Source organism: Ruditapes philippinarum, unplaced genomic scaffold (assembly GCF_026571515.1).
Source record: "Ruditapes philippinarum isolate M1 unplaced genomic scaffold, ASM2657151v2 ctg1041_1_1_1_1, whole genome shotgun sequence".
NCBI classification, from domain to species: domain Eukaryota; kingdom Metazoa; phylum Mollusca; class Bivalvia; order Venerida; family Veneridae; genus Ruditapes; species Ruditapes philippinarum.
This window is the reverse complement of record NW_026859119.1, coordinates 425,849-442,323: the sequence shown is the minus strand read 5'-3', so window position 1 is coordinate 442,323 and position 16,475 is coordinate 425,849. Positions and strand designations below refer to the sequence as shown.

Here is a 16,475-nt window from a genome sequence, read left to right as displayed (position 1 = left end):
AAAATGCTTCAAATCCATCATTATCATTACTTAACATTATTTTGCCCCTTTTCAAAAAGACAAATAATATTACTGAGGCATGATGTGCCAATGATATACCGTAAATGCAATTAACAAATTAAAGTACTTTCATTGTGAGTTGTAAGAGATTAAAACATTTTAATGTACTCCAATCTCTTTTTGTCTTATTAAAACTGAAAATCTTGATTTTTCGTTAAATCGTAAATGTTCACTATATCCTCCAATTTAAACTATACATTGTTGAAACATGATAGGATCATAGGATCATAAAACATTTAAGTGTGCTCAAAGTCAAAGTCAAAATATCTTTATTTTTCATCAATTCACAAAAAGTGACAACATGATACATTCCAGAAATTATGAAAATATTAAATTCGGGTAAAAAATAGGACAAAGAAGGCTAGCAAAGATCGCATTTTAGAAAAGTGAGGATCCTTTCACAAAGAAAAGGAAAAGTTGATTTAACGTTTCTTCTTTTGTATATAATTTCAGGCTACGAGAAAGTGTGAGAAAATCATTATATTCAAATTATGACAAATTGATTCAAAAATGATAAAATAAACAAGAGGGCCATGATGGCCCTGAGGTCGCTCACCTGTATAAAGGCACCAGGAGCGGGGCCAGTTTTAAACCCCAGGGCTTTATTTGAACAAACTTGGAAGACACCCATTAGAAGATGTTTCACGATGTTAAGTTTTTACTACACACATATAATGAAAAACAACAATCTACCCCCTCCTTTCGCCCCCCCCCCCCCCCCCCCCCTTGGCAGGGCCAATTTTAACCCAAGGGCTTTTATTTGACGAACTTGGTAGACACCCATAAGAAGATGTTTGATGCTAAACATCTAAGCTCTAGCTCATTGGGGTTTTTTTTAAAAGAAGATTTTTTTAAAGTTTTTACTTTACACATATAGTTAAAACCAATGACACCGCTGGGGCGGGGCCAATTTTGACCCCAGGGCTTTTATTTAAACAACCTTTGTAGACAATTACTAGAAGATGTTTCATGCTTAATATCTAAACTCTTGCTATTTGGGTTTTTTTTTAAAAGAAGATTTTTTTAAGTTTTTACTTTACACATATAGTTAAAACCAATGACACCGCTGGGGCGGGGCCAATTTTGATCCCAGGGCTTTTATTTAAACAACCTTTGTAGACAATTACTAGAAGATGTTTCATGCTTAATATCTAAACTCTAGCTATTTGGGTTTTTTCAAAGAAGATTTTTAGTTTTTGCTATACAAATATAAGGAAAATCAATAACACCCGGGGCGGGGCCAATTTTGACTCCAGGGCTTTTATTTGAACAAACTTTGTAGACACTCACTAGAAGATGTTTCATGCTTAATATCTAAACTCTAGCTATTTGCGTTTTTTCAAAGAAAATTTTTAAGTTTTTGCTATATACATATAAGGAAAATCAATGACCCCCGGGGCCAATTTTGACCCTAGGGCTTTTATTTGAACAAACTTGGTAGACACTAATTAGAACATGTTCATGCTAAATATCTTAGCTCTAGCTCTTTGAGTTCTTTAAAAGAATATTTTTTTAAAGTTTTTACTATATGCATATTGGGAAAATCAATGACCCCCTGGGGCGGTGCCAATTTTGACCCCAGGACTTTTATTTGAACAAACTTTGTAGACACTCACTAGAAGATGTTTCATGCTTAATATATAAACTCTAGCTATTTGGGTTTTTTCAAAGAAGATTTTTAAGTTTTTACTATATGCATATAGGGAAAATCAAAGACCCCCTGGGGCGGGGCCAATTTTGACCCAAGGGCTTTTATTTGAACAAACTTGGTAGACACTCACTAGAAGATGTTTCATGCTTAATATCTAAACTCTATATATTTGTTTTTTTTTTCAAAGAAACTTTTTAAGTGTTTACTATATGCATAGAGGGAAAATCAATGACCCCCTGGGGCGGGGCCAATTTTGACCCCAGGGCTTTTATTTGAACAAACTTGGTAGACACTCATTAGAAGATGTTTCATGCTAAATATCTTAGCTCTAGCTGTTTGGGTTCTTTAAAAGAAGATTTTTTAAGTTTTTACTATATGCATATAGGGAAAATCAAAGACCCCCTGGGGCGGGCCAATTTTGACCCCTGGGCTTTTATTTGAACAAACTTGGTAGACACTCACTAGAAGATGTTTCATCCTAAATATCTTAGCTCTAGCTCTTTGTGTTCTTTAAAAGAAGATATTTTAAGTTTTTACTATATGCATATAGGGAAAATTGGGTTTTTTTAAGAGAAGATATTTAAAGTTTTTCTTTCGGTTGCCATGGCAACCAGAGTTCTGCATGGAATTAAATTATTTGAACAATTTTTTAAGGTGACCACCAAAGGAACATTCCTGTGAAGTTTGGATGAAATTGGCTTAGTGGTTTATGAGGAGATGTCATTTAAAGTAAAAGTTTACGGACGGACGGACGACGGACGGACGGACGCCGGACGAAAAGCGATCACAAAAGCTCACCCTGTCACTTTGTGACAGATGAGCTAAAAACTTATAGGCGGAGAAAAGTTCTTTGAAACGAAATTAATGTACACCGAACGATTTTTTATTATTATCTCAATTTGTCTTGTTATGTCGATTAGGTTTTTTAATGAAGCAACGCTCCTACTTTTATATTTACAGCCTAATGCGCGTGTAGTCTGTGACATATAGCCGCGTGACATACCCAGTCTGAACACAAAAGAGCCGCGTCACGACAAAACCAACACAATGGGCCCCCGACCAGCATGGGCCCAGACCAGCCTGCGCATCCGTGCAGTCCGATCAGGATCCACGCTGCTCGCTAACAGTTTCTCTTCTTGTAATAGGGTTTGTAAGCGAACAGCATGGATCCCGCTCAGACAGCGCGGACGCGCAGGCCGGTCCGTATCCATGCTGGCCGCAAACTCACTACGTCGGCCCTGTCGCGACACGGCTCAAATAATCTATATTAAGTAACGCGGAATCGAAATCTTTCGCTTGAGTAATTTTAATTGTAAACGTTGTAAAGCGGTATGTTTACATAAGGCGAGACGGAATTTTATCTTTCTTTTTTTTGAAATTAAGTTTCAAAAAGCTGTGGCACCAGTATCTCTTTACTTTTTGAAAAAGCGCTAGTAAGGTTTGACTATCGAATAAGATTAAAGTATGTTATGACTTTTCCGGCCATTATGGCTAATGGTGTCAAGATTGTTTCTGACTCTGAGGAAAATAATTCTGCGAACTTAATCACGTTTGGATGCCTATAGAAGTATGGTTTAATAAATCGCTTTCTTTCACTATCACAAAGTGGACAGCGGAGGATATAGTGAAAAATATCACCAATATCGCACTGTGTGCAAAAAGGACATTTCCTTTGATCGTACGGAATTTTTGGATTTGGCCGTGACCCAGTTTCAATAGGGAGCCTGTTATTTCCTGATCTTAAATGGAATAAATTTAAACGAAGATTTTGGGGTAAGTTTCAAGTTTTAATTCTCTTTTAAATAACTTATAATTTGAACATTTAGCTGATTGTAGCATTGGACCGTGCCATTTCTGGATAAACTGGTCTGTCAGTGTTTGTTTAACTAAATGATGTATATTTTTTAAGTTTACAGTATTTTGGTTAAGCCAGATATAGGTATATCCCGTGGAATCTAATATTGATTTGACAGTATCGATCCACTTAAAACTTGAATCTGAGTGGAGCATAAATTCATAGCATTTTCTCGCGATCTTTTCTGTTTTTCCTGCTAAGAGTTTGCACCAAAATTGGATAATTCGTGACTTGATTACAATTTCTAGTGGAACTCTCCCCATGTCCCTATATAGGAAGGAAAGCGGGGTGCTTCGTTTACTTTTTGTTATTTTTCGCAAAAATTCCGTATGAACCCTTTCTATAAGATCAAGGTTTTCTATTCCCCACACCTGCTATCAACATGTACGGTAACAAACCATGTTATTATAATTAAATGCTCATCACTGGCCAGAGATAGGAAATGTTGGGGAAAAATCGAAATCTTGGGTAAATGCTTAGGACTGTAAGTATGGAAAACTGCGTTCCTTATTACAGGTCAAGTAAAGTTTTCTAAAAAAAAAAAAAAATACTGCCAGCATTTTAATGACACAGTATATGCATATTTTGACCACCTACAGTGTGAAGTATTTTTAAACATAACATATCTTCTTTGAATGAAATCAAAACATATTTATTTTATTTTTATATAGAGACTGTTTGTATAGCAATTACCAATATATTCAATGATCAAATTTCAGCACAGTGCATCTTTTATTCCCAAATTTTTGGTTGGAAAATTGTTAATCATTTTACGTGAAAAGTTGCATAAATATCAATAACAAACAAATACAGTGTGTTCGGTTTCATTAAAAGGTATAATGAATGCAAGCTATTGAAATTTCTACTAGCACAAATAGATGTTAAAGGGTTAAAACCATCTTATATAATTACTTGTTAGTATTTAGTATATTTATTCAAAAATATGCTTACCGAATAAAAGTAATAAAGTTGCCCCAAACCGCATTGTTTCCGTGTGTCCTCAGCGCGTCCTTTAGAGTTTGAAGATACAAAATGATAAGTTCAGGGTAGAAATTTCTTCTTTTCAAAATGCTTGTTGGACGAGTGCCAGTATATGCCTTTTTATATGTATGACTAATGTGGGGAAAACACCGTCTGATTACATTGCTACGGTACTTCCTGAATTTAAATAACAATATACCATATATTTCATTTTACGTAATGTCATTTTATTAAATAAAAAAAAAACATTTGTATAATACTGCGAATTCACTTATATTCGTGGGCATGAAATTTCGTGGTTTTATCAAAACGGGCATTTTCGTGGGTTCTTAAATTCGTGGAATTTCATTTTCTTGTAAAGAAATTCAGTGTAATCTAAAACTTAAGAGCAGAACATTTTTTACTTACGGCATGTGCATATCTTTACGTGTCACACAGCGCTTGTCAATAAATTTAATCCTTGCCGCTGGGCATTACTCTAATATAGCACAGTTACTGCCGATAATTGATTGCAATTAATTCATTTATGTGACATGATATGCACCTCCATTGGGTAATTCGCCGATGTAAACATCGCATAATTCATACGACACCAGACACGTTTTAACCAGCCAGTTAAAAAAGTTTACATCCTGAATTGGTCTTACCATATTTGACAGTAACTACACCCAACGTCACAGTGACTGTGTAAATTTAAATGCATATAAATAAATCTGAGTAAATAACACTAGTATGTGTGGATCTAGTAAAAGTCGGTGGCGTCTTTGATGTTTATGGAATAGCATTCGCATAAATTTATACAGATTAGAATTCATTTAAACAGGATCATTTGGGGCGTCCGTGGTCGAGTGGTTTAGGTCGTTGACTTCAAACCAATTGCCCCTCACCGCTGTGGGTTCGAATCCCGACAGGGACTTTAAATTCTTTCATGTGAGGAAGTTATCCAGCTAGCTTTCGGAACGTCGGTGGTTCTACTCAGGTGCCCGTTCGTACCTGAAATAATGCACGGAAGGGCACCTGAGGTCTTCCCCCCACCAGTAGAGCTGGAACGTCGCCACATGACCTATACTGTGTCGGTGTGATGTAAACCCCAATCAAACAAACAAACAAATAGGATCATTTAAAAACGGAAAAAGAATGTACAATTCATCTGTTTTAGCGATCGTATTTTTTATAATTTTGTGTACTTACGACATTTATATCAAAGACTTTTTTTTAAATTAATAATAATAAACTGACATTTTTTATAAACGCTAATTATTGCATCGCCTGGGTTCCCATATTTACTCGATTATGTCAAGTATTCTTGTTAACACAATCAAGGAGACTACAATGATCACGTGTGTATATGCGACCGACATTTGTGATACTAAATTGAGTACATACATGTATAATCGAGTTTTCTTTCAAGTTTCTAAAATATTGCAAACGGATTTAATCTGTCACCTGATTATCTGTACGTATATACGTCTATTTCACGTATATCAGCCGGAAAAGAGCCGACGAATGTTTGTAATATATAGAACAGAGACAGGATAAGAAGTATTTGCTGGGAAAAAATTTCGTCGGATCTTAAATTCGTTGATTGACCTACCCACGAAAACCACGAAAATTCGTGCCCCACGAATAATAATGATTTTACAGAAATAGCATATAAAATATACATAATCATGGTGCATGTAAAAGCTGGATTTAGGGAGAGAATTTAAAACTTAATCATATGATGTATTAAGATCTTGTGAGAACACATTATCAAGTAGTTTGAAAGATTGTATATAAAACTGGTGGTGATTTACAAAGCCTTTAGTTATTTAATTCGCTGTTTTGATTCTACCTAAACCAATGAATGCAAACTTTTTTCAGTACTTATTAATTCTATTAGTTTACACATACTCGGTAGCCTGTTATATCATAATATTATAACATATATTAGAGTACTGGTTACATTCACATATAAAATGGAATTCATCAATGTCTCATTATTATATAACATTTGAATTTATTAAATAAACCAAATACTGATGATAAAAACATTTCATATCCAGTTAATTGTTTTGAAATAACACTTTGACATTGTTTGGTGACATTTTATTTTGAAAACCATGAACTTGTTGAATGATACTCTTGACTCAACCATAATATGTGTGTAAAGTACAGAAAGATTATTATTTGACGGTGGACAGCCAAACTATAAGGTAAAACAAGTTTGTACCATAGTTTGTAGACCTTTCTGTTGAAAATGTGTCCGAGTTAAATCGTATACATATACATGCACGGTGCGTTAACTGGAATGCCGGTACTAGTTACCCGCACTCCAAAGCATGCCCATTGATTGGCTCATTTTTGCTGGGGTTTACATATTGTGACGGCAGTGAAAGTGAAATCGACAGAAATGTCATATTTAGATGCTCGTTCATTGGTTCATTTTTGCCGGGGTTTCATATTGTAACAACAGGGAACGTGTTTTTATGTTTGACTATGATACAAAAGAGAAAGAACACCAAAACACTCGGTAATCTGATTAATACTCGGGGGCTACGCCCCCTCGTACAAATCAGATAACCTCGTGTTTCGGTGCTCTTTCTATTACTTAAGTCATTTTATTACAACAACGGCTTGCCATAGTTGATCAATGCTGAATACGTCGATAATAGAGTGTTTTCCATTTAGGAAGTTGTGTATGCAGTCATGCGCATTGAAGCTAAACATCTTTGACCCAGTTCAGCATAAACTGAATTTCTTACGGTAAATTTGTAGAAAAGGTGTCTGCTTTTTCACGCAAAATATAAATTATTTTATCTTGCACTGAAAAGTAACGCGTACATAGTGGAAACTTTAAGTACGCCGATAATACGGCGTTCCAGGCTAATCGGTTCTTAATATAAGACCGTATTTTAAAGGTATACTCTAATATTCTACCTACCATTTTTTGTGTCGCCTCTACGGAGAAGTGGCGACATATAGGGATCACTTCTCCGTCATCTGTCTGTCCGTCTGTCTGTCTGTCCGTCCGTTCGTCACAAAACTTGTCCGGACTACTCCTCATAAACTACTGGTGCAATTTCATCCAAACTTTACAGGAATGATCAGTACCAAGTCTTGTTGTGCATATTGTCAGCATTTTCCGGTTCAATGACTTTTGTCAGAGTTATAGCCCTTTAATAATTTTTAATTTTAAAGTTTGTCCGGACTACTTGTCTTATACCACTAATGCAATTTCAATGAAACTTTACAGGATTGATCTGTAGCTCAAGTCCTTGCGCAATTTGCACGGGTTTACCGGTTGAATGATTTTTGGCGGAGTTATGGCCCTTTGGTAAAAAGGTGTTTTTTTCTGTGTGTTGCCAGATACACAAAAGCTTGTCCGGACTTCTCCTCATAAACTACTGGTGCAATTTCAACCAAACTTTACAGAAATGATCAGTATCAAGTCTAGATGTGCATATTGTCAGCATTTTCCGGTTCAATGATTTTTGTCAGAGTTATGGCCCTTTAATGATTTTTATTTTTAAAGTTTGTTCGGACTACTTCTCTTATACCACTAATGCAATTTCAATGAAACTTTACAGGATTGATCTGAAGCTCAAATCCCTGCACATATTGCACGGGTTTTCTGGTTGAATGATTTTTGGCCGAGTTATGGCCCTTTGATAAAAAGGTGTTTTTTTCTGTGTGTTGCCAGATACGCAAAAGCTTGTCCGGACTACTCCTCATAAACTACTGGTGCAATTTTATCCAAACTTTACAGGAATGATCAGTACCAAGTCTAGTTGTGCACTGTCCGTCTGTCTGTCCGTCTGTCACAAAATTTGTCCCAACATGAAATTGGCCATCATGAGGCGACACATGTGATTACTGATCGCTCTTGTGTATTACAATGTACGAGTAAACAATGTATAATGTTTATGACGTCATATTGTGTTGTATTTATTTTGCTAAATAAGTATCCAGCACTTAAATATTGGAACTTTTCTTTCCATCCAATAGTTTTAAAATAATGGACAGTTACTGATTTTTACTTGCAGGTGTGTGAATGTTATACCACTGAGGCATTTAATTCACCAATCTTCTTCTAAAGTTTCGGCTTCTGTAGTTCAAAATATATGCTAAGTTGAAATGCATGTTCTTGTAATTGAATTTAAAACTTTGCAATAATTTATTTTTGATATTGTTTATATCATTGGATAATTCCTATTATTTTTATAACATTATTACTTGAGTTAAACTTTCTTAATTGTTTGATGACAAAGAATTTATTTTCTATTTGTGAATTGGGAGTGACTATTGTTTGGAAATAATTTACAAAAATATCTGTATGTGTATGTACTGTGTGATTTTACTCAGAAGCTTACTAATTAACTAAATAATCATGCATGTCTTTAGCAACACTCTAGATTTGTGGTAAATTGATGTCTTAATTTAGATTATTCCTTGATTAACTATAGCGTAACCAGTAATTTCATTGATTTTATACACATGTAGATACAAAGCACAACAACATTTTTTATCAATTAAATAATAAAAAAAAACGTCGAGATGAAAGAATAATTATCATGGGCAAAACAATAAGAACATATACATATATATGTGTATATATATAATAAGGTGACTTATGGTGATTAATGCTTTCGAGGGATCACTTTGTTTCCAGATTTTTACTTCACAACAGCAGGGGTCAAGTGCTGTGTGGCAGCTGTAAAAAGTTGCCCCGTACTTCACTTCAGTGTTTTTATATTTTTCTGGTCCTTCGGGATCATTGATGCCAGCACTATTAAGTGTTGAGAGTGTTGTAGCCGGTTCTAGAGGGCGTAAGGGATGTTGCACATTTTATTATTGCTCATGTACAGACTCAATCAAATCGAGTCTGTAATTCTATTGTGATTTTGTTGTAATTGATGCTTTAGAGGGATCACTTTGTTTTCAGATTTTTATACTTCACAACAGCAGGTGTCAAGTGCTGTGTGGCAGCTGTAAAAAGTTGCCCCGTACTGCACTTCAGTGTTGTTATATTTTTCTGGTCCTTCGGGATCATTGATGCCAGCACTAAGTGTTGAGAATTGAGCACCGATCAAGCCGGTGCTAGGGGGCGTGAGAGATGTTGCACATTTTCAGTATCCCTCATGTACAGACTCAATTACATGTACAGCAATTCTCTTTTGATTTTGGGCCGGGTGTCTTTCTATGTATTTTTATATTGTATTTGAAATTTTACTCACTCACTCACTCACTCACTCACTCACTCACTTAACTAGGCAGGGACACTTTCGATATAACTATGATATATACAAACTTAGAACTCAAAAGATTTAAATTCATTCATTCAATGTTATAATTCAATGGCCGATGGCCTATCAGAATGTTGCTGGGATTCTAACTGGTATGGGTCTTATGGATTGCTTGCAATACTATGATAATTGCTTGTTCTTTTTAACAGATGCCCACCTTTCACCTCTGTTACTTTGGTTTAAGCTGACTCTTTCCCAGTCCAACCAGTTTCGTCACATTTGTAAATCTAAATGTCAGGAGATTAAAAATTCAAATATTTTTTTAGCGTCAATGGTCAAAATAACATTTAATTCAATTATAATATACTTAATGAAACAATTTTCATGAAAGGTTTTAGGTTAACTTTACCCGGTTTGGCATGTCTTTTATTCCGTATTTTTGTGGAACGCCATCTAAAAGGATGGATAAACCACTCGTCCACACAAGCCTGGTTCGACATCCTGGTCCTACTAAGCTCCATATTTTCTAGCGTCTTCTCAGACTATTCTGGGTTACGTTTGAACCATTGGTTACTTGGACCACTTTTCAAATTAATTCGTGTGTTACGACCTTAAATATCAAGACAGATTAAACGTATTTTAATTGCACGTAATAATAATGATAAAAAACAATACTGTATGTTTAATAAATTTATTCTTGATATTTTTATTGGATAATTATCGTATTAAACATTGCTTAAAGACAATGCTTATTGCAAATATCTATATAGATATTCTGACATTGTGAAGCCGCATAATAAGTTGCAAGTTTCTAGGTTCATAACATAGTTAGAATAGTATAGTTCTTTTGAAATGTTTGCTGTCATGTTATTGTGACCATTGACAAAATAAAAGAATTTTGTTTTTGAATTTCCCTTGCTTAAATTCTTATCATAGCTCTTGCTAAAGGAAAGCCACGGTCTGACATATACTTCAGAAAAGAAACAAGAGATTTCTCCTCGGCTTCAAGTAACTCTAGTCTTCACCCACTTCGGTTACTTTTTACCCTTCTTTTAAGATGGTCAAAAAGTGTAGCTCTCGGAACACAAAACTCTCTGGCAGCCTGATTTAGCTTCATTCTGTTTCACTTGACAACAGAAATCGCTTGTCTCGCATCATTGTCCGAGTGTCTTTTACCCATTTTGATTCTAACAAACAAACAACATTCGTAACGTTTTATTATACTATAAAATCAATAATTTTTATAACAAAGAGTGCATTTCTATTTTCTTTTTGTTTTATAATATATTCAGATAAGACATGTATAGGCTATAAGAAAATCACAAAATAGATTGTATTCCCTTATTGTATTCATTATAATATACAAGTACCAGTATTACTTTAAAGTTTGTTGATATTTCTTGTAATAATTAATATTGTAATTAACCTCCTTGCATTAAATTGACAATTGTTATTTTCTCCGCTAGTTCGTTAAACAAATTGTTGAAACACATTGAGAAGAATATAAGACCCACTATAGATCATAAAGCTGATGAGAGACTAAACATAGTGTAAAGTTGCCTTAGACAATATTGAAATTTCAAGGGACAAACATTCAATAAGGACTGTTACATTTATACAATGTTATGTAAAAAAATCGGAAAGACATATGCATTATCATTCATTAACATACGAAATATAGTTTAAGAATTAGTGATTCATATGTATTTTGGCTTGGGTAACTTCGTAATTTATCAGAGTGAAGAAAAAATTAATTTAGTCGGATTTAACCTACCCTACACAATAACATATAAATGAGCATGTACATGTCTTTTTTTCTGAGTTAGCAAGACAAAAGTGAGTCTGAATTTCATCTACAAACTGTATATGTTAACGTTGTCTGTTTTATGGTAGTCGGTGTATATATAATTATACTGAAAGAAACTAGAACTGCCACTATCATGGCGTGAATACCCCCGCATACCACTTTGTCAGAATCAACAGTGGTCATTTAGAGCTCAAGGACAACCTCCCTGCCAAATCTAAGGTTACAAAGCCAGTGCATTGCTAAGTTATGTATTCTACATGATTCAAATGTGAAAATGTCAAAATCAATACACTGCCGACAGGCATTCTTTAGCAATTGAGAAGAAAAGCTTTTTTTGTCAAGGTCCCTGTGACCTTGACCTTTGATCCAGTGACCTCAAAATCAAAAGGGGTCATCTACTAATCACGACTAACCTCCATCCCAAATATGAAGACTGTGAGTCAAAGGCATCTAAAGTTATTGGGCAGACAAGCTTTTTATAGTCAAGGCCCCTGTGACCATGACCTTTGACCTGGTGACCTCAAAGTCAATAGGGTTCATCTACTAATCATGACTAACCTCCATGCCAAATATGAAGACTGTGGGTCAAAGGAATCTTAAGTTATTGGACGGACAAGCTTTCTGAAGTCAAGGCCCCTGTGACCTTGACCTTTGACCTGGTAACCTCAAAGTCAATAGGGGTCATCTACTAATCATGACTAACCTCCATGACAAATATGAAGACTGTGGGTCAAAGGAATCTTAAGTTATTGGGCGGACAAGCTTTTTAAAGTCAATGCCCTTGTGACCTTGACCTTTGACCTGGTGACCTCAAAGTCGATAGGGGTCATCTACTAATTATGATTAACTTCCATGCCAAATATGAAGACTGTGGGTCAAAGGAATATTAAGTTATTTGGCGGACAAAATTTTTGAAGTCAAGGCCCCTGTGACCTTGACCTTTGACCTGGTGACCTCAAAGTCAATAGGGGTCATCTACTAATCATGACTAACCTCCATGACAAATATGAAGACTGTGGGTCAAATAAATCTTAAGTTATTGGGCGGACAAGCTTTTTAAAGTCAATGCCCTTGTGACCTTGACCTTTGACCTGGTGACCTCAAAGTCGATAGGGGTCATCTACTAATCATGATTAACTTCCATGCCAAATATGAAGACTGTGGGTCAAAGGAATATTAAGTTATTTGGCGGACAAGCTTTTGAAGTCAAGGCCCCTGTGACCTTGACCTTTGACCTGGTGACCTCAAAGTCAATAGGGGTCATCTACTAATCATGACTAACCTCAATGCCAAATATGAAGACTGTGGGTCAAAGCAATCTTAAGTTATTGGGCAGACAAGCTTTTTGAAGTCAAGGCACTTGTGACCTTTGACCTGGTGACCTCAAAATCAATAGGGGTCATCTACTAATCATGACTAACCTCCATGCCAAATATGAAGACTGTAGGTCAAAGGAATCTTAAGTTATTGGGCGGACAAGCTTTTTGAAGTCAAGGCCCCTGTGACCTTGACCTTTGACCTGGTGACCTCAAAATCAATAGGAGTCATCTACTAATCATGACTAACCTCCATGCCAAATATGAAGACTGTAGGTCAAAGGAATCTTAAGTTATTGGGCGGACAAGCTTTTTGAAGTCAAGGCCCCTGTGACCTTGACCTTTGACCTGGTGACCTCAAAATCAATAGGGGTCATCTACTAATCATGACTTACCTCCATGCCAAATATGAAGACTGTAGGTCAAAGGAATCTTAAGTTATTGGGCGGACAAGCTTTTTGAAGTCAAGGCCCCTGTGACCTTGACCTTTGACCTGGTGACCTCAAAATCAATAGGAGTCATCTACTAATCATGACTAACCTCCATGCCAAAGACTAAAGGTCAAAGGAATCTTAAGTTATTGGGCGGACAAGAAAAAACCGACGGACGGCCAGACGGCCGGACAGCCGGACGGACAACCTGATTCCAGTATACCCCCCTTACAACTTTGTTGTGCGGGGGTATAATAAGTTTAGCAAGTTCTGTAGGGGTACATATAGATTTAGGGACAATGTATGTATACATGTTTTATGCGGTAATAATGTCTAGCTTGACCTATACCATAGATTCCCTGTACAGTTTTACGCATCTGTGGTTATAATACGTCAAAACGTGTAGTAACTAATTAACCAAGGAGAGCACGTGCAGCACGAAATCTGCCATGTATAAAATCCAAACATAATACAGCCTTGTCAATCTTATACCATAAACAAATTAACCACATTTCATTTTGGAAATTATTAAATGGGACGTGCTCCAGGAATGACGCTACCTCGACATCATATGGATATTGGCATGCTAAATGCTGGTATGACCGCGAGGGAAGTTGCACGACAATTTCGCGTAAGCGAATCGACTATTAGTCGTTTCAAAACTAGATATCAGCTAACAGGTGATGTAAAAGAGATGCCACGTTCGGGTAGACCACGAAAAACAAAGTTTGCAGAAGAACGTTATATTGTTGTGACGTCACTGCGAAAACGCGATCGTTACGGTGAAGGCAGTGTGATGATATGGACGGGAATTTGTCATCGTGGTAAAACTGAATTGATTACAGTAGCTGGAAACCTTACTGCAGTGTGATATTGTGACGAGATAGTGCAGCCAGTTGTTTTGCCTTTTCTGTTACAACATGCACGAATTTTGCAACAGGATAACGCCCGGCCACACACTGCATGGCACACACAGAATGTTCTCAGGCGTAACAACATTGCTGTTCTTCCATGGCCATGCAGATCGCCAGATCTTTCGCCAATTGAACACAAGTGGGACCATCTTGGGCGTAAGCTTAGAGAACGTAATGACGTTATCACCGTTCGTGATCTTGAGCGGGCTTTGCACGAGGAATGGCGCAGAATTCCTCTACATGATGTTCAAAAACTTATCAACAGCATGAGACGAAGATGTGGTGCTGTACTTGCTGTCAACGGAGGACATACTCGATATTGACACTTTTGTGAGTTTTCCCTTACATCCCTTCCATTTTCGGTTGACAGAATCCAAAGAATTCAACATCTGTTTTCGATTTACTTGTTGATTTGCAAATGGAATTAAAAGCTTGAAGATGTATGTCATTGAGTTTTTGTTCAATGAACTATAAACATATCAAAATATTATATTTTATACGAACTTGCTAAACATTTTTCTTTCAGTATTTACCTGACGGGCCTCAAAATTAGCATCTGATGCGCATGCGCACAGCAATCGGATTCACGTACTTTTTATAGGCATGTTTTGTAAACAAGCAGGTTAAAGTCTGTGGTTTTTTTTAATATCTTATCAAACTTAACAAAATTTCCAAATATTGTCGTATTACAGCGTTCCTGCGAGATGGTGAGCTTGATTAAATTAAAAAATCCGACAACTCGATTATAAAACACCGAGTTTATCAACCAGCCGAAGTTATCTCCCTTACCAGTATGGTTTAAATTTGGCTTATCTTTGTTTGCTGCGTGCTTCATATCCTTCATTATGCTGTATATTTTGTAAATCCCCATAGCAAATTTCTTATACCATGGTTTTCTATTTTCAGGTTGGTTGGAGGCTACTGTTAAGAGGAAATTAGAGTTTGACTCCAACATTGCTTTTAGACTCCTGTCAGCAAGTTGCTTATATAAAGCCTCTGGACACGGTGCAGGAATTTTCAATAAAGTTCTGCATAGCTATTGGCTTTACTTTTCTAGTGTCACGAGGATCAGCTCCAGTCCTAGTTTTGGTTTGGCGCTCCTGACTGTACACCAGATATTCGGAATCATCATCACACAACAACTTAATATTGCCACAACAAAGAGAATGAACCTCTGCGCCAGTCTGCATACAAAAACAAAATGGTGCAAATATACCACATAGGATTTTGAGGTGCTCTAGGATTGTTTCAACCAAGTTGGCCATCTGCATAGAATTCCTCTATGTCGTCGATGTTATAGCAGCAGCAGCATTTTGGTTGTTGCCTTTTCCTTGTGATTTTAAGTGCTTTGTTTTTGTTTTTAATACCTGCTTTCACTTCTGGAAAACATGATCTTTGTTAAGTGAGAAGCCATATTGGTTTACATTGAGAAATCTTTGAAGTCTCTGGAAGTGGATATGAGAGAGTTTGGCTCATATTCCTGGCCATCTTTTTCCTTACTGCATAAATAAAGTTACTCACATAGGCAGATAACTCTTTTGAGTGATTTAAAGAATTGACCTTCTTTCAGCCACAGATACCATATTTATTTGGAATAATTAAATGTCGTGTTCTTATAATAGATAAACACAGAATCCCTAAAGATCCATTTACCTCATATAGTCGTGTTTTGAGGCTCCACCCCCCTTTCAGGCCTTAAAACTGTAAAAAAATGTCTTATTTAGGCCTCAAACACTGTTTTTCGTTTCAGAAATGTTGATAAAAAAGTGATCACTTTTTCGGCGCCGCCCCTATCAAAAAGGTACATCAATTGAGAAGGTACAGCACTTTGAAATCAGTTTTGATGGAAAAAATAATACAAAAATAGTTTTTTGGGGGGCAATTTTGAGACGTCCCCTAGTTGCCATGGTAACAGGTAAATTTAAGATTGAACATTCTGTTACAGAGGCTATGGTCCAGTCAATATTTGTCCCAAGTTTCATTATTCAGTATTGAAGCATTTTTCATAGTTCTATTGCAGTTTGAACTTGTAACAGGAGGCTTTTCCATGAAAATGGCCATTTTTTCACAATATGCTCATGCAGAAAAGGGTTAAGGCCATCTTCTAGAAATTCATCAGACAACTTCTTTGTTGAAAATAACTAAACGTGGATTACCAACATTGATAGTGTTGCTGACATCTTGTTCAGCTGGACGAACTACCGGTTCATTCTCATTGACATTATTTGGTGGAAG

The 16,475-nt window shown here is 36.2% G+C and overlaps 1 protein-coding gene across 1 annotated transcript in view; it reads right to left on the bottom strand.

Annotated features, from left to right (window-relative positions):
- Window positions 1-4,707, bottom strand: part of LOC132755297 (uncharacterized) — a 79,187-nt gene extending 74,480 nt beyond the window's left edge. Inside the window, exon 1 of the mRNA XM_060746150.1 lies at window positions 4,518-4,707. Within this exon, the coding sequence (XP_060602133.1) occupies window positions 4,518-4,551 (34 nt within the window). The 5' untranslated portion in view covers window positions 4,552-4,707. The remainder of the gene's footprint in view (window positions 1-4,517) is intronic.
- Window positions 4,708-16,475: the final 11,768 nt, after the last annotated feature.